This window comes from Leptidea sinapis, chromosome 26 (assembly GCF_905404315.1).
Source record: "Leptidea sinapis chromosome 26, ilLepSina1.1, whole genome shotgun sequence".
Taxonomy (NCBI): Eukaryota; Metazoa; Arthropoda; class Insecta; order Lepidoptera; family Pieridae; genus Leptidea; species Leptidea sinapis.
In genome coordinates this window covers 577,237-604,257 of record NC_066290.1, presented here as the reverse complement: position 1 = coordinate 604,257, position 27,021 = coordinate 577,237, and the positions used below count along the sequence as shown (strand labels likewise).

The 27,021-nt window shown below is 37.8% G+C and overlaps 2 protein-coding genes across 10 annotated transcripts in view; one reads left to right on the top strand and one right to left on the bottom strand.

The window, feature by feature from the left end:
* The first annotated feature begins 6,193 nt into the window (after positions 1–6,193).
* Positions 6,194–11,796, top strand: LOC126972586 (ankyrin repeat domain-containing protein 50-like). Its single transcript, XM_050819442.1, has 7 exons — positions 6,194–6,245; positions 6,353–6,489; positions 8,191–8,281; positions 9,341–9,489; positions 10,428–10,566; positions 11,346–11,466; positions 11,647–11,796. The coding sequence occupies exons 1-7, from the start codon at positions 6,194–6,196 to the stop codon at positions 11,774–11,776; spliced, it is 819 nt and encodes a 272-aa protein (XP_050675399.1). The 3' UTR covers positions 11,777–11,796.
* Positions 11,797–12,309: 513 nt separating this feature from the next.
* LOC126972281 (protein Skeletor, isoforms B/C) overlaps positions 12,310–27,021 on the bottom strand; it is a 73,935-nt gene continuing 59,223 nt past the window's right edge. Inside the window, exons 7-15 of one of the 9 annotated variants that reach the window (XM_050818920.1) lie at positions 24,980–25,079; positions 24,378–24,562; positions 18,410–18,604; positions 17,976–18,104; positions 16,396–16,555; positions 16,070–16,263; positions 15,728–15,955; positions 14,861–14,992; positions 14,616–14,765 (exon numbers count right to left, since the gene is read on the bottom strand). In XM_050818920.1, coding sequence (XP_050674877.1) covers positions 14,763–14,765; positions 14,861–14,992; positions 15,728–15,955; positions 16,070–16,263; positions 16,396–16,555; positions 17,976–18,104; positions 18,410–18,604; positions 24,378–24,562; positions 24,980–25,079 — 1,326 coding nt within the window. In that variant the 3' untranslated portion in view covers positions 14,616–14,762. Of the gene's footprint in view, positions 14,993–15,727; positions 15,956–16,069; positions 16,264–16,395; positions 16,556–17,975; positions 18,105–18,409; positions 18,605–23,332; positions 23,376–23,427; positions 23,496–23,522; positions 23,585–23,712; positions 23,760–23,807; positions 23,876–24,282; positions 24,351–24,377; positions 24,563–24,979; positions 25,080–27,021 lie in introns of those variants that run through there. The other 8 variants (XM_050818919.1, XM_050818911.1, XM_050818915.1 and 5 more) reach the window with 8 other exon arrangements.

Genomic DNA, 27,021 nt, shown 5'->3' with positions numbered 1-27,021 from the left:
TAGGGGGCGTCTGGGAATAATGAAATTAAGTCAAGTTTAAATAACTGCGTCATGAGACCGTCGGAAGAGTTATCGACGTAACTTGAGTAACTAAGCGATAAGTTAGATTCGCCGAGAGTTGCTTCACTTCGCACAGTTCCACCTACAGTTTAGTAGAGTTGGGGCTATTTTATGAGTTACGCGACAATATTAATCTGGTTCACTGAAAGTGGATTGAGAGATATATTTCGTAGAGAATATTGTTGGTTATTAATATTAAATGCTGATTGCTGATTATGTCGGCGCTGTGTAATGTGAGGTCGCTCATTGAAGGCTGGAGACCGAAGCCGCCGGTGGTTGAGGAGAGAACTAAGCGAAGTGTGACGCTGGCCTGGTCTGCAGAACCGTTCAGTTTCCTCCACCAATACCTGATCTACACTATACAGAGGAAAGAGAAGGTGCCAGCCTGGGTGGTGGTATACAGGTATTTTATAGTCACTGTTCAGGCACTATCTATAAAAAATTCATGACCGTGAGGTACCAGACAAGCAGGATGTTCGGCTGATGGTTATTGATACGCCCTGTCCATTAAAATTCAGTGCCACTCAGGTTTCAGGATAAACCCAAAAATTCTGGGTGGTACTACAATTACGCTCGTCACCTTGATACATAAGAATTTAAGTCTCATTTGTCCAGTAATTTCACTAGCTGCGGCGCCCTTCAGATCAAAACACAATAATACTTACGCATTACTGCTTCACGGCAGAAAAAGGCGCCATTGTGGTACCCATAATGTAGCCGGCATCCTGTGCAAAGGAGCCTCCCACTGGTTTTACAATTGGAATATTAGCTTCTTGGCTGATCGAAGCATCAAGGTTGTTATCGGCGGTACATGCACCACTTAAAAGTCATAACCGCTCGCAAGGCTACTCCATCCCCAACACTGTTGGATCTGCATATCAATGTAGTGCTACAAATTAATCAGTGACTTTCATTGCTAAGCACAAGACAGCACCGGGAATGCTTGCTACACCGGCCGTGCCAACAACTCTCAGTATAGCGTCGACGAGAACCGGACCAGACTTGTGTTTGCTGTTTCATACTATGCAAAGTCCCGGAATCGCGCGCGGTACTTCCAAGATTATAGGATATGGATACCTTCAATCCTTCGGAGTTGCAGGAGAATGTGGCAGTGGTGATCACCTACACCTATTCCTACACCTCACAAACAATATCAAATAAAATTCCACTCATTGAATTTCTGACGTTAGTGACTAAATTAAAGTTTATTAGGAATTTGAATCAACTGAACATAACTTTCAATAACGTAAAATAGGCAGACCCTACGTTAGGTGGGAAGGTGAAACTATTCAGTCGGCTGGTAGTAATGGATTTCAGCTGGCACAAACCAGAGAAGACTGACAATTTTTGGAGGAGACCTTCACCAAAAATTGTAAAGATGTACAAGGGTGTATAAGTTCAAACATAAAGAAAAATAATACTTTGAGTACTAACAATTACTTTTAAAAAAGTTACTAACCCAAGCAATTACAATCTGTAATTCTTTATTGCAAGAAATATAAGGCTTTTTTATTTGATAACACTCAATTGAACGTCCTAATATGCACTTTAAATAATACGAATTATAACAACGAACGAATTATAATCAGTGAAAATGATAGACATTTGTAAGACATCAAGAAAGGACATAAGATAAACGACAGGGAATTGAACGCTATGAATATTAATTGAGAAAGTCCGCAGTGTCTTACTTTAGATAGTAAAAAAAAATTGCGCCATTTTCGTTGCCACAAATTCCATAAAACGTACAATACACGCGGACATCCAGAAAATATTACTTGTAATGTTATTATTTACTATGTTAGACAGAATAATTGTTATTAGTACCTTATTTTATGTACCTCACAGATTTGACTTAATATAATGGTGGACTCATATTAACCTGTAAGTGCAATATAAATAAAAAAATACGGGTTGCACTCCGGGAGTGCCGGCAGAAAATGAAAGCTTGAACATTTCGCACGAATGGCATTATTTAGACTGATAAAGGTACTAGTATTTATGTGATTAAATACAATATTCATTTATAACACAAAATAGTACACCAAAATGACAATTTATATTATCACATAAAAAAACCTACAACTTCAGAATTATAACAATTATTTTAGATACATTAAAAAGTTTATCCCTCAGAAAAATCAACTTTCATCCATTATAAACTGTAAATATATTTCATGGCTGAGAGATTTGATCCCTTGACCTCGCGGTTTTTTAGGCTTCACAATTACAATGACTCTACCACTGGTCCAATTACCGTATGATAATAAAGTCGAAATAGCCGAACTATAATTAGTTACAAGTATTAACCTTTCATCTATAATTTAAAGAGTGTCTTACAAATTTTCGATCAGGCCACGTGTCCTGACGCGAGTTTAACATTTTATACCTATCCCATGAACAGTGCTCAACGCCGCTTAAGAAGTTTTCACTTCTAAAAGGGAGTAGAGTACTACCTCACGCTGCTCACGCTTCGCTTATGAAGCTTGTAATAATGTTTGTGAGTGTGGCGCCGTCCGCGTGGTCTGAGTTAGGTCATTGAAGCTGATATTAATGTGTGCGAGATGAAATTAATGGTGTGCTCACGAATGTAATGAACAATAATGACAGCCGTCTAGCTAATTACTAATATTGTGATGTGTATTGGTTGCTGGCGGATGCCTATTATAGATACGCCATTTATAACAGACTACCGACTTCATAGTACATTAATAATACTATAGCGTTCAATTAATACCGAGAATGAGGTGCAAACTCTTTGGAACTAAACAAAGTACTTATGTTATAACATATACTAGCTGGTAAACCTGGAATGATGATTAGGCAAATAAAATTTGAAAACATATTTTTATGAACGAAGCCGTCTTCCAATCGTTCCAGTGACGTATCGTTGATAAAATCTTGTACGTAGGTTACACTAAAAGATTTGCGTCACTTAAAAAAACAACAAAGTACAACCAAAATCAATTATGTTTATTGTTTTTAAAAATACTCTCCTTTACATTTTAAACTTTTTTTCGGGCGATCGAACCATTTTTTAAAACAGGAGGCCCACAGATCTGAAAGCATGTTTTCTACGTGATAATTGAACGCTATCACTGCCTCTTCAGAGTTGGTAAAAGTGAGAACTCTCATCAAATTTTTGATTTTGGGGAAAATATAGAAATAACATGGTGCTACGATAAGGTCGGGGCTATGTGCAGGATGGGTGACGAGTTTTTCAGAAGCTAAAAATGATTTAGTTTTGTTGGCCGTATGTGAAGAAGGGTTGTCATGATATAGGAGAACGCGGCTTTTTGGTCGTCTTTCGCGAACTTTTTTGAACAACCTGGGTAAACAAATGGTGGATCATTTTTTTACCAACGTTTCTCGCCCGCATCACTTTTGTTTGCCTGTTCTCATTTTCAAACACCCATTCACAAGATTGCTATTTTTTTCGGGCTTATAACAATAAATCCACGTTTCATCTCCTTTGACAATGTCATAAACAGCATTAGAATGTCCGGGGTCGTACTTCATTAGCATCTGTGATTCCACGAGAACCCGCTTCTGCTCTGCTGTCAGTTCATGAGGGATCCATCGACAACAAAGTTTCCGAACTTTAAATTCTTCGTGAAAATTTTTCTGAATTTGGCTCATACCAATCCCCAATAGTCCTCGAATTGTCTCATAGGTAATCCGCGGGTTTTCTTCAATTAGCCGCTTATTAGTAGCCACATCATTTTCGTTGACGGTAGTTGAAGGCCGCCCTTCACGAAATTCGTCATGTAAAGAAACCTGACCTCTCTCAAATTCAGCAAACCATTGCCTCACGGTGCTCAAGCAAGGTGCTTCTCTCCCAAAAGCTTTTAGAAGACGAGCGGCACAGTCTTGCGGAGAGAGAGAAATCATAAAAATCATCGCTCTAAATCTTTTCGACTTAATTCCGTTTTCGTTGCGTACGTAGAACTTTGTGTGTGTGATAAAAATCAATAATTGACAATCAATTTTATATTTTTATTACTAAGAAGGTTGCAATGTTAAAAAAAATATACTATTCGAAATTCAAATAGTTCCGATTAGCTAGAATTGCAAAACTTTTAGTGTGCCCCATTTTGCTTTGTTCAACTCTCAGGTTGTGGCTTCATCTACAGGATCTACTTTACAGTTGATAACCTACTCAACCCCAATATATGCATATTAAAAAAAATACTTTGTTTTCAAATTTCATTTGTGGAATTAATACAAAAGCGCGGTTTATCACTTTAAAAAAATAACAAATTTTGATTAGATTAAAAAATTAATTAATGTTGTTTTTTTTAAGAAATTATGCTAGTGTTTGTGTTTCAGTTTGTCTGAGCGTGCTGGCAAAATGGATAAAATCTAATTGAGAGTGTTTGTTAAGTTTCTGTGCTTGAATAAATGTCATTAAGATTTTAAAACAAGATATTATAAATTTAAAGAATACTTAAAGTAAATATTATTATATCATATTATTATACAGTAGGTACATATATAAAGAATGGTGAAAAAAGCACAAGTTCCGCTGCCAGTGATATATATATCTATTTCCAAGATGGTAGGGATTATTTGAAAGGATATTTTAAAATATATATCTAAAGTTTATTGTGTTATAAAGACACGAAGTTGAAAAATAAAGTTAGATTTGATAAAATTCAATATTCTCACTTTTTATTGAACAACCTCGTAATGTCTTCATCTAGAACAAACGATAGCTCATAAAATGTATCGATTCTATAACGTCACAATGTTTGTTCGTTCCCACAGCGGCGGCAGGACGCGACACATGATCGACAACCTAGCTCCGTATCACCCTCACAGATTTCGTCTCAAGATCAGTGTTCGCCTCGCAGCAGCCTCCGACCCTCCATTCAATGTTTCCAACTTAATTGAAGAGATGAAAGCTGTGGAAAACGTTGAAGAATATTTTCCAAATGACGCTACAAATACACACAGCTTTAATACAAAGGAGTGTAAGAAGCTATTGTCTCTGGCAATATCTGAAGGATCCATCGAAAGAAGGTTCATTGTGATTAAGATTTTATTGATTCTTTACATTTGTTTGGCTTTCTGAAGGTTTTTTAGGTTAATTGTGCGTTAAAATGCTTTGCGAGTTGCGGAATTAGCTTTTGCTACACATTTTATTTCAATTCGTTTTATCTTATTTACTGAGGGAGGGTTGTTTTAACGTTGTTTAAATTTGATTGACTGTCTTAGTCGATGATACTGAGTTCATACTGTTTCTACAATTTAAAATAAAGCGTTGACAAATAACGCTACCTGCATATTATTAATATCGATCACTAGCTCTAATGATGGCACAATGTTTATTATTTATAATAAGTCTAAATCTATTTACTAAAGCAATAACGCATGTTGTTAAGTGATCACCACCACCCACTCTTTTTTCACAAAGGATCCGAACTGCAAAGTTATGAAGAGGAAATATAACCATGCCTCCAGATTCTTTATTGCGAAATCGAAGCACGTCGTCAAAATCGGCAAGCAGCTTTCCAGTTACCCGATTGGAACACGCAAGTTCTGGTCGTTGTCGAAAGCTGCTCTTGGTAACTTCAACCAGCCGTCCCTACCGCCGCTGAACGTGAGGAATGACACCCTGGCCTATAAGGCTGAACAGAGAGAGCCGATACTCTGGGTGCCCTATTTCCCTTGAACTCAACTCTTAACGGCGATAGAAAAATACCGCCTACTATTTGACCGCGTGAGACGCAGAGCTGCTCGAATTGTCAGGGACCTAGTGCCCTGTCAAAGACTAGATCACCTTGGCGTTGCGTAGAGACGTCGCGTCTTGTGTGTGTGCGCATTTATTATGGGGAGTGTTCGGAAGAGCTGTTTGACCTGATACCTGCAAGTATAAATTTACAACCAAACTCTGGAATGAGCTTGTTTTTAAAAAATAATGTGTTTCAAGAGCGACCGATATGGAAACCTTCAAAAAAGCGTATACATTTTTCTAAAAAGCTGGTAAGGCACTTTTGATTCTTCTGGAGCGGGCGGCAGTGATCACTTAACATTATCTGACTTGTTCGCTCGTTTGAGACCTTAAAACTGAACTCGAAATTGTAGTTTTATAATGTAGCTTAATAAAAGATATGTTGATAAAAAAATCGAAATGCTGATTGAAATAAAAGTTGGAACGGACAAATGGCAGGATAGCGCACCAGGTTACCCCGATCACTTCACTGTAGCTTGCAACCATTACATATTCTTTGACATGACTGTGTGTGCGTTGTTAGTCTGTTTGTCTCTTAAAGTGAACGTAACAGCTCAGCGGCAGAGGTGAGAGGAACGGCGCGGGCGCCGGCTGTGGAGTCCCAGTGGTCGGAGGAGACCTGGACCAGCACTGACTCTGACGGCACCTCGGCGGCGTGCTTCTGCATGGCGGTCCGTTGCGGGTTCCTCAAACAGGTCCATCAACCTCCAGCACCATGTCAAAGCCAAGAGAGCCATAAAGAGCACATTACACTTTACAACTTTCATTGATAAGTGCTATAAATGTTTTCATACTTACCTTCAAAAAAAATTTTTTTTCTTAAATAATAATTACTTGATTCCCATTGAACTTTGCCAGACAAAATCCAGTCAGAATAATATTATCCTTATTTTACGAACACTGTTTATGAATCGTGACGGACTGTGATTAATTATCATCAACGTTAAAAATTTCATTGAATAAGTATATATTTTTTAATATTGACACACTTTAACACAAGACGTAATCATTCCTCAAACGAGGCATAGCCTGTATTATGAGTATAATAATAATAAAAGCCGGACTTGTAGCTCAGTGGTCAGAGTCACTTGTTACTATATAAATGGTCTCCAACAAACTCCCACTCCAACGGTGTCTTGATGCACATCATTGTTATTAAGAATGACAAACAGAATGTCTCATTAATGAAGTTTATGACGAGCTCGCGCCGCGCCGCGTGAGTACTCGGTCTTTCATTTGGTTGTCAGCCGAGTAATTAATTAACTTTCCGAACATGTTAATTAAGGCTCGGACATTCGTGATAACAATAATCAAATAATAACCATGCATTTCACCGTATTATTGAATTTAACTGCTGATACGTAAATGTGTGTTCATCTCTTTCACAAATGTTTCAAACTCCAATATAAGGAATATTGGATGTAAGTAGTCCAACCGTACGAGCTCTCGGATGTCAACACACAAACGGTTTTCATAAAACTTTCTTCCTATTGTCTAGAGTAAGTGTTAATTGTAATATTAACTATCGTAATGGTATAATGTTCTGTGAGCTTTGTATGAAGAACCGATTCTTATGTTACCTCCATAGACTGGTGGACGGTGGTGGTAGACACACACAACGGTGAACTCAAAAAGTAACGTGTTGACAGTCAAATGTGCCATAAATCAGCCCCAACCAATAATAACTTAATGCTGCGTGTGTCCCCAGACGGAACTCTGTTCACCCGATAGTAGCTGTAACTACCAGCCACTGCTCCGGTATAAACATTTGTTATTATATTATATGATGTCCCCTGTCTGCATGCTAATTGTATGATGGCATCAAAGTAAGTTCAAGTAAGTACTTAGCTCTCTAGCCAGGTGTTTGTCAGCGAAGGTAAACCCTAAGATTTTACTTTCTAGTTTCCTCTGGCTCCGCTTGTATTTTCTTATTATTCTTCTTTGTCCGGAGGAAGGTTTCTAGTCCATAAATCAGTATCAATATAATACACATGCTGCTTCAGAAACTTGTTGAAAGATACTAACTGTAATATCGTGTTAATACTATAGTCAAATATCACACGACCAGTAAATTATTTCGAAAAACTTTACGGTAATTTTTAAATTATTACATGGTGTTATAGCTATAGAATTTTTATCTGTTTGTCCGTTTAATTCAAATTTTGCATGAATATTAACAAGAGGTCGGTACAACAAATAGGCTACACATTGTTATGCTAGATGCAGGCACAGTACATTTATTGCTTTATAGCATACACGCGGACGGCGACGAGGGCAGCAGCTAGTCAATAATAACTAGAATGATACCAACCGACCAACGTGGAACAAGTAATAGAATAAATGTGGAACATTCCTAAATATTCTAAGATGATCAGTCTGTTATTTGTCGGCCGCAGGTTCAGCAGATGTTGGAGGAGCGTCCTGTACTGTTGGGAGCCATCAACTCTGCCAATGGGTTCACCCCACTCGCTTCAGCCGTACGTAAAGGTAAAGTACAGTCTGATTTAGCAATGTTTTTAAGAATTAAACAGGTACTAGCTATCCGACCTCTCCACGCTCTCTCGTGTACCACCAGCTTACCGTAATTCGTATTTTGTTACCTTGTGTCCCATACCTTCAAAGTTACCCATATAGAGTATCTTGGTTGTCAATTTGCCAAGAACTTTATCTCAGGAACGAGCAAATCCAATTTTATCAAAGGATTTTGTAATTTAAGCCTCATATTATTACACTTTCCAGGTAACTGACAATGTACAGTGTGTTACTTATTTACTTAGAATCATGAAATATTGCGAAAACAAACGCTTTACAAGTAAAGGGACAATGTTTCTTTATAGTGTAAAAGAAAACAATATAACCAGAGTACTTAGTAATTGAGAAAACAGTTACAAATTAAATTGCTTTATATGGACTAAGTCTTTTTCTTTTTTTTTTTCACTTTGTCAAAGGCTGACTGGTAGAAATTTATATTTTATTTTTATTATAAGCCTGAGCAAAAGCACATAGACAGAATTGGCTAAGACTTGAACGCCTTCCCTCGGGAAGGATGCGTTCTGTCATACCGCCACTGCACTGAGATTACCGATATCTGTTTTCCCGAAAAGATACGGCTGTAGAAGGAAAGTAAGAAAGAAAGGGAGTATGCTCTTCTCATGAAGGTTAGGGAGCACCTCAAAGGCCGGCAATCATCTCTTGACCCTGGTGATATGACAATCTCCGGTTGCTGCGTCACACTACAACGTTACTATGATCTAGTCCAGCCACTCCACAGAACGGAGGTTCTCCATTGGTGGTGCTATTTTATTATATTTGTTTCCTCACCACAACAACTTCGAATTCCTCGCGTTACATATGTAATTAGTATAAATTTATACTAATCTAGTGTGAGACTAATACATTTACTAAATGTGGTATTGATTTGGAATAGTTTGACACAACGTCAAAATGTTGTACAAAAAGCTTACTTTAGTTTTCTTGTTCTTAACAAATACTTATATTTCGAAGTTGAATGTTATATTTTTGAAAAGTACTTAAAATGATTGGCAGGTGACCTCAACACGGTACGGTTCCTGGTGTCCGCGGGAGCCGACCTGGAGCAGCCGTCCACCACTGGACAGCACCCCCTCCACCTGGCCGCGCTGGGGGGTCACTTGGATATCGTGGAGTTACTGCTTGACAAGGGAGCTGATCTCACCGTAGGATTTTAATATTTTATGATAATATGTAATTTATTTATTATGTACACCGCTGAAAATCAGTGCTGTTTAATAGCCACGGCCATGTCATAGATAATCCTGAATCTGTGACCGATTTCCTGCACTGCACATAGTAATTGATATAATAATGAAGAGGAACACTTTATATCTTAAATACGTTTTTTTCGGTTTGTTTTGTACATTTACTATTTTGTATTAAGTGTATTCTGTGAATGTTTTGTGAATAATTGTTTTTCTTTCTTTCTTTTTTATACATAATATTATTTTATATTATGTTTTTAAACATTAGTGGAAATGCTGCCAGTATTCTTGGTACCCTTCCACGTAATGAAAGTTTTAATTTTATGTAGTCATAGAATTGTAAATATAGTTATTAGTAAAGTAAATTAAATGAACAATTTCATCAATTTATTATACGTACTGGTGACTCTTAGCATAATATTATATTTATTTGTATATTAATCATAGTTATTTTATGTTTAATTTGACAATAACCTCTAAAGTTTTTAGAGAATATTAACTACATTTAATTTTAGTTAAATAGTTTTAAAGTATAAACTGGAAGTATTATGTAACTTTATTGTATTTTACGTTTACTATCGCCACTTAACACCAAATAAGTAAAAATAAAAGAGATAAAACCTACTTTGAAAGTTAACGACAAAACGATACCATTCAGCTGGTGTTTAGTGTTCCTTCTCATCTTCCATTAACAATTATTATCCTCATCAAATAACTCGAGGCCTAATGACATCCGACCTCGATCGTATCGCTCTGTGATCACATCACACGTCCAGCTTATAATATAACCCGTACCCGTTCTCTTTGAGACCGTTCGTTTGCAACACAACAGCCATGCATACACCTACATCTACAATGTACAATGTACAACCCTATGAGATGGCCGTGTGCCGCAGGCTCGCGACATCAACGGCCTCCGCGTCGAGCACTATGCTGTAGACTCCGGCCGGGTGGCTGTACTGAGGATGGTGCTCGACCGCGGGGGTGACGTCACCGCGCGAGACTCTAATGGCTGGACGCCACTCTTCAGGGCCGGTTAGTCCTCATGGTTACAATTTGGTTTTGTAAGAGAAATGAATCGCAATCTGAAGGGAATACAAATACCTGTATAGGAGGTAGTTCCCTGATACAATCCCGAGGAAACACAGTCGTTACATGTGCGCGTGAAACTATACGATACCGTGCGTTTATTTTGGTTAGAAGTACATAATACATTCCTTGGTGAATGATATACAACATACAGGCTGTGTACAATTATCTATAATTTTGCAAATACTTCATGTAATATTCTATTCAACTCATAATCTCTCACAACTCATATTTTTGTAAACTTGATAGTGTTTTATTGAAAGCCTAATAGCTCCTAAATTTAATAACCATTGAGCTGAAAGTAAACTTAATACAATTTATAAGATTCAATAACATCAATTGTAACTTCTACTAATGATAGAAAAGTTACCATGATACTCAAACCCTAAACATAATCGAGAATGTTTGATCCACTTTAGTTTTTGGGAAAAACAAATTTTATATTTCAGCTAGGGCTAACTTCAATTTTCTAAGTATTAAACTTGAACATGGGGTTATTGAAGTCAGCATGGGCACCTCGATATTTAGAAGAAAGAGAATGGTTTGCTCCCCGACGCCAGCATTAACAATAAAATTGTATAGAACACGAAAACCCCCGTCAAAGGAACACCACAACAGTAATAAGTACCTAACATAATAAGTATCTATTACGTCAAAAGATCTTAGGACCGTTACACAGTATTTGATACCAAAGTAGTATCTTACATTAAAGTCTTCTTTTTCAGTTACTCAAAATGCAACAACAGGTGTTATAGAAGAGTTGGTTAGCCGCGGAAGTGAATTGACTGTGACTGACAACGCGGGTCTCTCTCTGCTCGCTGCGGCGAGAATTCTTAAGAATATATAGTAAGTCCATATTCATCCAGTTTATCCTACTTTGGCTTGACAAACGCACGCGTTCCATTCCATTATTTTTTATCATCTATTCGACGAAAATTCACGCTATTTGTTTAGCTACGATCGCTGTCTAATTTATATGTTGTACTATTTTTACACAATATTAATATTATTCACCCCTTTTCACAGTGGCGGCAGAAGAGATTCAATTTTACGCCTGGTCGATAATCAATTCCAACATGAAAAAGCGGTTGAGAATTTTACACGACTTACGAAGAAGATATCAAGCATGCAGACATTAATCACAAAAAATACTTAACTTTTATTTAAAAATCAACAAAGGTACAATGTAATATGATTAATATAATAATTGTAATCATCACGCCGATATCAGATATTATTTTAACAAAAATTTAATATGAACATCACATTATTTGTTAGTTTTGCTGTTTAAATACATCCACACAATACTGTCAGTACACTTGAAGTAGTGGCTCACTCTTATAATGACACCCAGCCCAGACGACTTGACGTTAAGTTTTTCTAACTTTATCATATAGAATTATTCATTAAAAATTCTTAGATTTAAGTCTGACAAGAGCACTATTGAACTTATCAAACAAATAAATGGACAATTCTTTAAAAAATCAAGTACAACAAATATTTTTCATGTTTTGTTGATGTAGAATAAGTAAAGAATATATATTGGATAACTAAAGCCATGGAACCTTGTTATGAGGTTGATAATAGATATTTTTAATCTTATTTTATCTACGTATTTCTATTAATATTATTAACTTATTTTAACATTATCTGTCAACTTGTACTTAACGGTAAAAAAATAAAACCAAATTTACCATAAAACTTAATTTATTTAAGAAGTACATACAGATTAAAAAAATATTTACAAAATTCTAAAACTTATCGAGTAATAAACTTGTATATTAAATGTAGAATCTGAGTGGTAACAGGAACAGATGGGTCCACAAGTAGTCTAGTGTCTGTAGAAACGCCGCTACAATTATGTATTTGTCTTGAGTGTCACCACAGCCTTTCAGCTACACTAATTATACGAAATGCATTCGATGGCAAGCCAATAAATTAATGATAAATATCTTTATTTATTTGTTGTTTAAAACAACGTATTCCAAAGTATGAAGAGGGTTAATGGGAGAGCCCAAGTATTGGTTAATGGCCTAGAACTACCATTCATTTCTAGTTCGCTAACAAAATCCATTTGATTTATTCTGTCAATACCTGGTTTTCTTTCTGTTGTTGCTTTTTGATCTTCATTTTCATTTCTCTCAAATTTTGCCGTTTTTATATCACGCTTTTTTCTTTTATTTAAATTTTCTTCCAGTTCTAAGTCTTCATAATCTTCTATAGGTTCTAGATCTTTTTCAGTTTCGTCATCGACTTTAAAAGTATCTTCGTTTCTCTCACTCCCTTCTGTTTTTAAATCATCTTTATGATTATACGAATTTACTAATTTTAAGTGCGTTGTTTGTGTGTTTTTGTAGTTTTGGGCCTCGCTTGAACTATTTTTTATATGTTCCATTACTTGAGGTGGTACTTTTCCTTTAAATGGTCCAAACTGTGGAGTTCTTAAAAGTAATTCCGTATTTGCTGGCAATTTAGACGAAAATATTTTGCTATTCATATGTGTTGTTTCTGGAACAGTAGTTAACGTAGCAGCAGATATGGTTTTACCGTCGTATGTGGTAAGGACTTGGTCATTTAACGTGATAAATTTAATATGTTCTCTGGATTGTTTTGGGTCTGGTGGCAAGTAGCTCGGCCTAAGTCTATCTGACTCCATCATCATATCAGAAGGAGCATCTTTTTCTAGATTTTTTTTACTGAATAAAGCGTTTAATTCACTTTCAGTTTTGACAAAGACTGGATGTGGTCTATCTTCTTTTGCATGATTTTTTGGAAAAACTTCTTTTGTTCGCTCATCGCTTGTTAACAGATGATCGGGTGGTGATGGTATAAACATGGGTTCAAAGGCTTGTGTTTGTTTTTCACTAGAATATGCATGATTTGAATTTATATTCTGTGGTGACTCCTCGTAGTCTTCCACTACATCTGTATCTTCACGCCGATTAGCAGTAACAGCCGCATAATCTGCTATTTTATCTTCCACAGCCATTAATGGTTCTCTTATTATAGGCTTAAACCCACTTTCAATTACGATGGAATCTGGTTTAAAACCTGTATTCACTGCAGGTTGATAAGTTGAGGAATCTTTTGATTGGCCAATAAAATCCGAGGATTTCATTTCATTTTTTGATTCTTTATTATGTATGCTGTGTTTTTCATTTGTTTTTGTTGTGTATGAAGAATATTCTGGTGCTAATGATGAAGTTTGTACATCAAATTGCTTAACTTCTGATATATGGTGATCAAGTGGTAATGGATGATCCATTGGTTTTCCCAAAACTATTTGGCTCGGCTGATTGAAGTAAATGTGAGGCGTACTATGTTGACCTATTGGTTCATTAATTCCTGGTAGTATTATTTGGCTATTAACGACTTGGTTTCCGATCAACTCGCTCTTACCTAAACTTAATGTTTGACTATGAGTTGGAATACTTACACCGTATGCAGGTTTACCCATGACAATAGATTGACCTAAATTTGTTTGTTTTTGGCCATTTTTAGATGGAATTTGCTGTGGTATAGGTTTTGGAGGATATAATGAAGGCATCGTTTTCATAGGAGGTATGTTGGAGGGTAACTGTATAGGCCTGTTTCCAGTAGGTGATGGTCGGTTATTTGGATATTTTGAAGGTTTTTTCGGGGTATTGTGTGAGCTGTGTGATTTCGGCAAAGACAACGGATACCCATTATTACTTTTTTGATAAGCGGGATATGGCCTTCGTAGTTTTATTTCTGGTGGAACCGGTCTTCTAAAAGGGGGCCTCATATTTCCCATTAATTTATTAGGAGTATTTGGTCGTAATACAGCGTGCAACGTTTGCGGTTTTTGATTTTCAGACATTACAAAAGTTGTCGGCAATTTCTTAGAATCAACTACATACTCATCACCTCTAATTGGTTCTTCAGGCAAGTATTGTTCTTTAACATCCTCGTAGACTTGATATTGATGTAGTTTTGACTGTGATGAATTGTAATTCGCCGTTTCATCTTTAAATTGGTCTTCCAAATTTTCAACTGCTTGTATAACTTCTTTGATTTGACTGTTTGTTATTGGTAATTCATACTCTTGTTCACTTTGATACTGTTGGGTTTGTTCAATATCTGGATACATTTCTCCCATGAGTATGCCGTCACCTTTATTGCTACTGAAATCGTTATAATTTGTTTTCGTATTGATTATTTTCTGTATTTTCTTGCGCTGATCTAAAAAGTTAAGATTTGGATTTATACGATTTTGTACCTGAATGGATTCTTCGCTGATCAGATCAGATGGGAGAGCTACAGATTCAACCACACGGCTCTCTTCGGCTTCTGTAGAATCGCATTCATCTACAACACGTATTTTCCAACCAAGATGTCTATGAGTGAAGCACTGAAATAATAAGGAAATAAACGTTTAGTATTGAAAATCTTAGGTCGTTATAAATAAATAAAAAATTTCACCGTTGATTATAGTGATAATTAAAACCTCATGCGAAAGGTTTGAAGGGCTGAAACAGAAAAAGACAGTATGAATTAGGATAGTATCTACAGAAAATATAGAATAGTAACTACATAGTAACATTGTGTAAATAGAAATGAAACCAAAAGATTTAAGTGAAGGGTGGTGATATCTTTTGATCTCATTTACAATCGTTAATCATGTAGAGCCATACAATTTATTATTAATATTGCTTTCATAGAAGGTTTTATAAAAGTTTTAATTTCTGAAGCTAGTGAAAACAAGAGTATTTAAGGCCTACAAGGCCGAAAGTTGATAATAAACTTAACACACAAGCAACTTTATTCGGCTTCAAATTTAGGACGCTGAAACCTAAATATAGCAGTTTATTAAATTGCTTTCACTTCGCCTAACTAAAGAGACGATTAAACTTTAGGGCTCAGTCAGAGTAAAACAACATGGGTGATAAAGTAATGTAAAGGAAATACATATTTTATCAATTCTTTAAGATGAAAAGAAATTACTGACAGTTTATTGTTAACGAATGCTGTAACAAATATTATCTAAATGTCATGAAAAAAAATAAAAAGTAAGAACAGAGATTTCATGCAAGAAAACGAATGAAGTTAGGTTAATGTGATCTAGAAAACGTGTATAATATATTACCTGATAGTAAACAGTGTCGGGGGTATTTTTATCAGGGATCCATGTAACGACTCCAGGATTCCCTTCTTCACAGACGAGTGTAAGTGATCTTTGATAGGCTCCAAAACTGGGATACTCGTCAGCTTCAGGGCCTTCATTATCAGGAGTCCAGTTGCAGAGTCGACCAATACCGGTAGGCATCATTTCACCACTTCTTGTGCGTCGTACTCCAGCATAGATTTCAATACCCTACAATAGTAAATAATAACTTATTTAACTTTATAATAATAATTAATTTATTAATTTAGTTTATAACTTATTTACTTATTATTTAATCGTATATGACTTCTCCACAGCACATACCTTTTTCTCAACATCAGTTTTGTGGAAGTATCCACCGACCGGGTCGTTGGTGATGTAGAATGGGTGATAGCGCGCTGGCACATTGGGGTCAGAACCACCCTCCACTACGAACGTGTACTTCTTTCCGCGCACCACCTTGATCTCAGGAATGAGGAGACCGTTGATATACCACGATATGCCCCACCCGACGTGACCTGTGAAGATACGGAAAGCTAAAAAATCCTCTAAAAGTGATCTCATAATATTAATTACGCATCATGATATCAGACTTATTCAGTTTATTTTAATATTCTTCATAAGATTATTGTTTGGTTCCTGCTACAAACCAGTAATAGCTGGATATCCTTGCTTCCCTCCTGTAGGCCCCATTTGCGCGTAGAACACACCATCCGGCGGCTCGTAGCATTGGATGCCAGGGATCTCCCAAGGCACAGCTTTAGGGGCAGGCTTTGGTGTTGGGACTGGGTTTGGTTTGATAGCTGATGTCTACAACATAATTATACTTATAAATTTTATTTTGGAATTGTTAAAAGTTATACACAATTGTAAATATTTTGGCGGAGAAATGGATCACCAAACGAAAAGTGGTCATCACCACTGATTCTTCAGTATCACAAACAACAAGAAGAACTTGGCTTTTAAATGCTATTGTTTTATTTTTACTGAAATAATCATATTTAAAAAAAAATATAAGTTTTAAAGAACTCCGAGAATATAGTTATATGTAGAGCAAAAATATGCGATATGACATTATTCAAATGAGTTCTTTAATAGAATCGCTTTCCTATCTTGAAATATTTAATAAATTACCAAAAGAAATAAGAGAGGAGACAGTGTTAAATAGATTTAAATTTAAATTATTAACACTATTAAGAAGTTTTTACTCAATACATTAATTTTATCAAACGAAGTGGTAACTGGTACCAATACTATTTTTGCCAATAATATTTTTTTTTGTGATGATTTTTACTACATTATCTCTTAGCTTTTCATTTATTATTGTAAATGTGTATAGTAGGATCTTTTAGTAGACTCTACGTTGATTAAATTAAATGTAGCAGTAATTATTGATTGTGTTAGGTTTATAATATTGTGCAGTGAAACCATGAAAATATTTGCATGACTGTCAAGACGAAACATGTGCCTGCTCTTAAATTTGTCACAACTTTACTTGTGAATGTTTCTGACAAATAAAGAACTTTGTCTTTGTCAATATGATATCTTTGAAGTCGGTGTCAGCGAAGGTTGGCCTGTAAATACACAGTTAAAGGCGAGATGTGCTTGTGTCGCACGCACGATGTGACTAGGCGAGAGGTGTCCCCACACGCCGCGGGCGCGCGGGAGACACCGAATCCAAACATAAGAATAATTGTAACTACAGTATACAGACGTAATACTTTCATTTAATTTATATAGTCTTTACTTTAGTTATTTTTCATTTCAATTTACTCTTATAATAAGTTGATTATGTTGTAGAAGAGTACACAATTATTATTTTTACTCTTTAGTGCATAATATTAGAATTAAATTCTTTGTGAAAGATAGAAACTGGAAGTTTCATTATGTTATGTGTTAAAAGAGAGGTGTATAATAGTTAATCTGAATCAACAAAAGGCTAATAAAAGAGGAAAGCAGTTTAACGAATTATGAAGCTAATAAAAAGGTGGTCTCCATTCGTCGATTCTTCAGTTTTCGTGTTATAAAAGAAGCAATATATTATATTGCTAAATTATTTAATTAAATATCACCTGATATCGTCCTAGACGACTCAGAAATGGAAATTTAATATGAAACGTCGTATGTGTGTGATATCTGTGAGAGATGCACTAAAGATGAATGAATGAATATACTTCATGTATAGAAGTTATGAGTAAGGTGTGTCAGACTAATATATGATGCCACGTACGTGGGCCTCAGCTGGAGACCTGGTGGCGGGCTGCGACTCCAGCTGCGGTTGTGTCTGCGGCTCCTCATCACCCTCGGGCATTGGGCAGTTCCAGAATGGAGCCCGACCAAACTCGATGAACTTATCGCCCTGTTCCATTAATAACAGTTAATATAATGATATCTAGACATCATCTTCACCTTAGAGGCAAAAATATGAATCGACTGGTCTTATAGCTATGTTAATGGGTAACTCACTAATTATTGTAACAAACATGATTAAAGTTGACCAAACATGCCAATATTTATGGTACATTCCAGCTTCCCGTGTGGTGCACCACACGGTTTGAATCTGACATCATCCATAAATTTTGGTACAAAATCATTTAGTCCAGCAAGTGAGAGGTCACTATAAAATAACAAATTGTCTAGATTGTAAAAAGTTCAAATAAGTACCTTTGTGAAGTGATGATGATAGGAGACTTCACCGCGAGGGTTGAGGGGCCCGATAGCCCAGATGATGGGTTGCGACGAGTTGGTCAAGATGGGCAGGTCCAGGTGGTCGCCGGCCTTCAGTGCTCGTTGATACGTCACGATGGAGTAACCGTTCACTAGCGCGGCGTTCAGGAGTCGAATCGACTCTGTATTTGGCTGTACACAAAAAAGTTTAATTGGTCTTTGTTTTATGCAAAAAACATAGAGCCTATTAAATCTCTACGATTCAATAGTGATTCAATAGGATGTTTATATAATTTTAGATTATTTAAGTGTGTTTTAGTACACTATCTTTCTATCCTGTCTTATGAAATTGTTACTGAGGTTTCCGTGCATCATCATATATCATCATCAGCCAGAAGACGTCCACTGCTGGACAAAAGCCTCCCCAAGAGATTTCCACGACTATCGATCCTGCGCTGCCCTCATCCAACGTATTCCGGCGATCTTGACAAGATCTTCGGTCCATCTTTTTTGATATAATAGAGGAATAATCCTTTGTATGCATTATGTCCTTATCAGCTTTAAGAAGCGGGAAAATTTAAGAGTTTACTCTTAATATTATTTTTAACACCGTATAAGAAAATATTATTAAATTATGTAACAAGTTACGCTCTTTTGTATTAATTACAATAATATCTAACATGGCTCTAATGACCCTATCAAGGCTACTGATTATGTTTTATATATTATCTTTAAATAGTCGAACATGAATCCAACGCAGGAAATTAACTGAGGAAAATAAACCTTAAATACACTGGCCTGCAAAAGTAAGTATCACATTTTTCAAATTATTTTTTTTTCTTAACTATAGAAGGTAGAGATTTAAGATTAAAAACGTTTTGTTGCAAATTTTATAGGCTTTAATTCTTAGAAACTAAAATTATACATAAGTAACATTTTTAACTTAAAAAAGATAAAACAATGAAAATAGACATTTTTAGTTTAGTGTAAAAAAATTCAACTAAAATGTATTACATGTTATTTAATTTTTAATAACTGGTATTGCCTCCTCGAGCTCTGATTACAGATTCGAGCTGGTTCGGCATACTGAACACTAGGTTTCGGAGCCGATGTCGGGGAATATTCTCCCATTCTTCTACCAGGGCCTGCTTTAGTGCCCTGAGGGTAGTAGGTGGTGGTCTGCTATTTCTGACTAGCCTCCCAAGCTCATCCCAGGCGTGTTCAATCGGGTTGAGATCAGGACTTCTTGATGGCCAAGCCATCACGCTGATACCGACCTCTTGAATATACTCTTGTACGATATGAGCCGTGTGTGGCCGGGCATTATCATGTATCAGCATCGATCTATCACCCATATTTGCTAAATACGGCCCTGCATACTCATTGAGAATCTCTTGAGCATATCTTTGCCCAGTGACGGTGCCATTTTCTATGGCTACTAGCTCTGTGCGACCTTCTGAAGATATGCCAGCCCATACATGTACACTACCTCCACCTCCTCTTTCTGAGATGCAGGCTTGAAGGTATCGCTCACCAGGTCGCCTGTAAACACTTCGCCTTCCATCAGAAGTGTAAAGGGAGAATCGAGACTCATCTGCAAACAAAATTCTTGACCATTCTTCTTCATCCCACTGCATGTGTTCACGGGCGTATCGCAGTCTCGCTACTCGATGCTGTCTCTCGAGTTTTGGGCCACTCGCTGGTCTTCGGGGTTTCAAATTTGCTTCAGCAAGTCTTCTTCTCACTGTACTGTCACTAATGTAGTCCCTTGGGTCTGAAGTAGCTGTTGCTGGACTTTAACTGCATTTTGGTGGCGATTTCTTAACACAGTGAAAATAATATAACGATCTTCTCGGGCAGTGGTACACCTGGGTCTGCCATTACAAGGTCTCCTCAGATGGTGTCCAGTCTCTTCGTACCTTCGCTTTACCTTCTGGACCGTTCGTACCGTCACACCCACCATTCTTGCAGTGCGACGCATACTGATGCCTAGTTCCAGAAAAGCCATGATCCTAGCACATTCTTCAACTGAAAGTGGCATGATAAATAAATGTTATGTGCTTTTGACCCATCGATCTTGAAAAAATTTAAAACAGAAGGAAAAATGTGAATGGTAAAATTGTAATTCGAAAACGTCCACTTTGAAAAAGGAATGGTTTTGTTTTTGAAGTTTTTTTCAGCTAATTCTTAAAAGAATGTTACCGACTATAAAGTTTTTATGTACAAAATTAAATTCTCTTTGGAGTCCTTTTTATTTCGAAAGTATATCTTGTGAACTTATAACGTTATCCCAATATTAAAAGTGTGATACTTACTTTTGAAGGCCAGTGTATATAAAACTATCAAGTCATAGATTCTCTCTCGGATAAGTTGTGACACAGGAACAAGTCCTTCATATAAAGGAATCAATAAGCAGTTACATTGGATAATGTGCTTGTATTAATATGTAGTGCAGTAGTTACGGACGTACATTGTGGTTCCACACCTCGTACGTCATAACACTGAGCCTGCTTCCACCTGATTATAAACTATAACTCGATCTTAACTACCACCGATCACTGATGCATTCACTACTTACTCATAGACGAAGCAGTCCTTTACGGATTAAACTAAAAACTCAAACTTAACAAAATTAGAAATTAATTTATGAATAGTGCTTGCCATCCGTAGTATTTTGTAACAACTTTTTCTCTTAAATTTAATCAAAACTCAACTGCCGGCATAAAACATGGTGAGATGCGTTGCTGATTTATAGAAAACGATAAAAAATGTTTTTTGTTAATGTAATATCGTCGCCAATATGTTCAATATAAATTAATACTACCTCTCAATATTCTTTCTCATAATATGACTTATCGTTAATTTGCCGTTAAGATAACTATGACAAATTCTACACAAATGATGTGAATATTTTTATGAAAGACACAAACGAGCGTATGGGTCAGTGACGTAAATTCAAAATCATCATCATGCAACACAAGAGGAATCACTATATTGCATTGTCCTGGAAACACCGCACAAGGAAGCTCATTCCATAGTTCGGTTGTACTCCGAAGAAAGTACCTTGAAAACCGCAGTATCGAGGAACGCTGCACATCCAAATTTGTATAATTTTATATGATGCCAATGCCAAAGCTCCTCAAGAGACGCAGAGTTCCTCGAAAACTCTGCGTTCCACGCAGTCGAATGGTTTTAGCTCATAGTGGGGTGCAACAGACAAGAGAGTAATAATTAAAATGTGACCAGATCTACAGATTGCGACCGGCTACAGTGTGGGCCCGCCTGCCTCTGTTATTGACTTTAAGACAGGACTCATTCCAAAACATACAGCAGTATTTCTCCCTAGTGGTAGGATGCAAAACACGCATACTATTACAATCTGCTGTCATGAAGCGCCATCACTCGTTTTCTGCGAAGTGGGCTTGTGATCGGCACTCCACTACTGAACAGGCAATGGTCGCATGTCCCAAGAAGGGCAGTGACAAAGACCTGACGCCATGCGAAGTCAGTGGTGCGTGACACAAGCTATTTGGCATTATAAAAGTTGAAGTTGAAATCTTGTTCAACCCAAAACTACGATGTAAACAGAACGGATCTGTGAGGACATCTCGTCTTCTGCGTTCAACAGAACTTCAAAAATGATCCATCTTTGCGTTACCACTCTAGGACAGTGACACCAGATATCCTCTCTAACAAACAAAATTTTGTTCAATTTTATGTCCCGGGTATGTTAAATATGTTGTGTTACTCGCGCCAGATGCCAGGCCACTCGTTAATCACCCCTTTGACTCTAAGACTTTCCTATTCTTTTTACGCCCTTTTACTTGTACTTCCCGTACAGGAAATGAGACGTTATTTACTTAAAAAATATAATATTTAAATTTAGTATAATTGTATGCCTAAAATTAGTTTATTTGTAATTTATCATTCACTTATATGGCTCGAAGTAATAACAAATTGTCTTTTAATCTGACGTTACTGCAATATTACATTACTAATTAATTATTGAAGTATTTTAAATAAATTATATTATCATGTTCCATTTAAAACTTTAGATGTCTACTTTTGATTGTTTATATAAATATCCACCTTACCACCTACGCAACAGAGTTGAAAGTATAAGTAATGTAGTAACAGACTGTAGTTAGAATATAACAATATGTAGCCAGGGGCACGGTATATCAGCTCACTAAATATTACACGAACGTAACAAAGTGATTCCAATCTTGTGCCTGAATTAAATTAAACCATAACTAATTGGTATTTGATTATCTCGCTCCCTGCGGCTACCACACAATCTAGGCAGCTGATTTATAGCTATATGTTATAATATGTACACCCGTAACATAATATAATATAACCACGCCGGGAGTTATGGGTTGTTTTTTTTATGAACATAAGGGACGAGATGAGCAGAACGTTCAGCTGATGATAATTGCGACGCCCTGCCCATTACAATGCAGCGCCGCTCAGGATTCTTGAAAAATTCTGAGTGCACTACAATTGCGCTCGTTACCTTGAGACATAAGATGTTAAGTCTCATTTTCCCAGTAATTTCAATAGCCTACGCCTACGCCCTTCAGACTGAAACACAATAATGTTTACACATTACTGCTTCACTGGAGAAATAGGCGGCGCTGTGATACCCATAATCTAGCCGGCATCCTGTGCAAAGGAGCCTCCCACGTAAAGGTAAAGGTTGTATTTGGACCGTACAGTTATACTCGTATGCCATCTAACTCTCCTATTAGAACTTTAATACACTACTCTTGTTCTTGGTACTCTTGACGGGGTTCTTTGAATCCATCCCCGAGCTGATCGATAGATATACGTTCAGGTCTGCTCCGATACGTGCCGTGCCGGCGCTCTGGCTCTCTGCGTCCAGGTGGTAGTCCTGGGGACACTGGTGGCGGTACTCACGGCGATGTTGTTGTCGGGGCACGAGCCGTGAGTGCCGGCGCACTGGCTCATGGCGTCCAGGTAGTAGTCCTGGGGACACTGGTGGCGGTACTCACGGCGATGTTGTTGTCGGGGCACGAGCCGTGAGTGCCGGCGCACTGGCTCTTGGCGTCCAGGTAGTAGTCCTGGGGACACTGGTGGCGGCACTCACGGCGATGTTGTTGTCGGGGCACGAGCCGTGAGTGCCGGCGCACTGGCTCTTGGCGTCCAGGTAGTAGTACTGGGGACATTGGTGGCGGTACTCACGGCAATGTTGTTGTCGGGGCACGAGCCGTGAGTGCCGGCGCACTGGCTCTTGGCGTCCAGGTAGTAGTCCTGGGGACACTGGTGGCGGTACTCACGGCGATGTTGTTGTCGGGGCACGAGCCGTGAGTGCCGGCGCACTGGCTCTTGGTGTCCAGGTAGTAGTCCTGGGGACACTGGTGGCGGCACTCACGGCGATGTTGTTGTCGGGGCACGAGCCGTGAGTGCCGGCGCACTGGCTCTTGGCGTCCAGGTAGTAGTCCTGGGGACACTGGTGGCGGTACTCACGGCAACGTTGTTGTCGGGGCACGAGCCGTGAGTGCCGGCGCACTGGCTCTTGGCGTCCAGGTAGTAGTACTGGGGACACTGGTGGCGGTACTCACGGCAACGTTGTTGTCGGGGCACGAGCCGTGAGTGCCGGCGCACTGGCTCTTGGCGTCCAGGTAGTAGTACTGGGGACACTGGTGGCGGTACTCACGGCAACGTTGTTGTCGGGGCATGAGCCGTGAGTGCCGGCGCACTGGCTCTTGGCGTCCAGGTAGTAGTACTGGGGACACTGGTGGCGGTACTCACGGCGATGTTGTTGCTGGGGCACGAGCCGTGAGTGCCGGCGCACTGGCTCTTGGCGTCCAGGTAGTAGAACTGGGGACATTGGTGGCGGTACTCACGGCGATGTTGTTGTCGGGGCACGAGCCGTGAGTGCCGGCGCACTGGCTCTTGGCGTCCAGGTAGTAGTCCTGGGGACACTGGTGGCGGTACTCACGGCGATGTTGTTGTCGGGGCACGAGCCGTGAGTGCCGGCGCACTGGCTCTTGGCGTCCAGGTAGTAGTCCTGGGCGAACCCTTTCAGCGTGTCCTTGTCAACCCACGCCACTGCCACGTCGCCGCCCACCATCTGGGACTTGCCGGGGTGGCCCGATATACCGAACGACATATACTCGCCGTCCTCTGTAAAATTAAATATTCATTCATTTTAAATTCAAAATATAAATTCATTACTTGTTCTTATGTAGGTAGATAATAGATTTTGGGCCAGAGCAGCACCGGTCATCATGTTCATCGTTCGTCTTGTAAGCCTCAACATTTGATAACTTAATAAACATAGGAATGACTGACAATTTCGTTTATATACCTACCATATAATGCGAAAACATAAATTTGCAATTAAAACATAACCAAAAGAACAACAGTAATAGCTGAAAGATTAAAACTTTTATTGTTGACAGTAAAAATGACTTAGCATCCAATTAAGCACCACATTATTTTAACTAAAACTGGTCTCTGTAGACTTTCTCTGTGCTGACGTCAGACATTCCAATTTATCTATCACCATGTGATTGCAAGTTGTATGAGCTATGTACTGACCTAGCTTGGAGACCAGCTGTAGCACAATACTGTCGCCAGCTACCGCCCACCGTACCTCGAACGCTAAGTCATCGTGGAGCACTTCGCAGTTCAGCTTGGACTGTGAACAAACAATTTTTTATACTTGTCACCTTCATCAAATATGTGAAAGCATTAGAATATGAGAACAATGTAAATAAATTATTGAGACATATTGTTCAATCGTTTACAGGAATATCAACAAACGTTACGAAATCACATATATAATATAAATACTACGTTAAATGCGGTCACGCTCCCTCGGGGTTCACTCTCCTCTTTAAAGAAGATGTCCTGTTACAGTGTATGATAGACGTGAAACATCTTAATAAATATTTAAATTTCTGATAAATATAAACCGAAAACCAATAAAAAGACATTTAGGTCCAGTCACATGTGGCGCGTTATTCTCGTGTCTAGTCGGTCTGCTGAACGTCAGTATCAACTCAAACCATTTGACCGCGGGCAACGCAGAGCTGCTCAAATAGTGGGTTTTCTTCTAACAAGGTAAATGTTTAAATTGACGAGTCATAAAAATGTAAAACCCAAACTTAAAAATTGAAAGCTATGTATGCTAGCCAACAAAAGTTTATTATTTATATAGCTTCTAAAAATATGAGCGATGACTCATTCGATTCGTAATGACGAAAATATATCGAAGTTCTTAGCAAATTAAAATAAAAAAGATGGCACTTATTCGTAAATAACTTAAAATTGATTAAAATTCAAGGAATATTGAAAACATCCACATAAAGAAGAGGATATTTATTATTATTTTATTTCTTATATAGGCCGAATATAGGTCTCGCTCGTAGCAAACCGTGCTTCGAGCGGTGCGCTACCACTAAACACAGTATACAACATATTAATATGGATTAAGTGTCTGTTACTTAATAATAATAATACGAATATAACTATATCAGAATTACGTGATGTTGAGGCTTATTAAAATTAAACCCCACGACGACTATATAACGACCTTTGCCCGATCGGCCAGCTTTATAAATAAAAATAAATGAAATCCATTTCTATCTGACAGTGCTTTGTTGTCCGGCCAAAATAAATATGATAATTTCCCAGTGGATGAGGGTTACGTTATAACAATACAACTCGACAGAATTAGGAACCGGGATCGTATGACGGTATCGTGGTTACGAGATAAGAACACATCTCCCACCGTAGTCCGGAGAGGGACTAACATTATAAACTTTTGGATTAATTTTCTGGGTCCCAAATAGTCGATTTCGATTCAATGTGTTAGCATACGTCGACTAATAGTTTCGCATGGATCTCGAAAAAAAAATTATGTATACGATACCAACATTAATTACTTATTTATTGCACCAACAAATTATACACTAATTCATGCAAAAGAAAATATAGACAAAAATACAAGTTGAGTGCTACCACAATAATTATAGGCGCAAATAACATTCTTATATAAAAAGCAAGTACATTAAATAGTAAGAAAACGTTAAGAATAAACAAAATATTACGTCATTTGAATTTGCAATCTGTCATTTTATATGATTTTTTTATAAAAATAAGGGTCGAGATGAGCAAGACGTTCAGCTGATGGTATTTGATACGCCCTGATTGTTCATTGAGTTATCTCATCTTGGCGCCTATACATTGTACAATATTTTACGATATTCAAATGGAGTAAGGTGATAAAGAGAACCGAATCGCTGTGATTGCATTACACAAAGTCAATGGAGCCAAATGCAATTTTTAAAACTCTCCATACGCTTGGTATTAGAAAAGTGTTTGTGTACCGGGCTAATCATTTTACATTAGGTACAATGGGACTTCTTCTGTTTGTGACAGAAAAAAATCTGGCCCTGCACGTAGTGTTCGTACGGAAAAGGTGGTCAAAGCAGTAATTCGAAGAAATCCTGTCCGTAAGCAAAAGATTTTCTCGGGAGATGAAGATAACCCCTAGATCTATGTCGCGTATTTTAAAAGATGACTTAGAACTTGCAGCTTATAAGAGATGTACTAGTCATTTCTTAACTGATAATTTA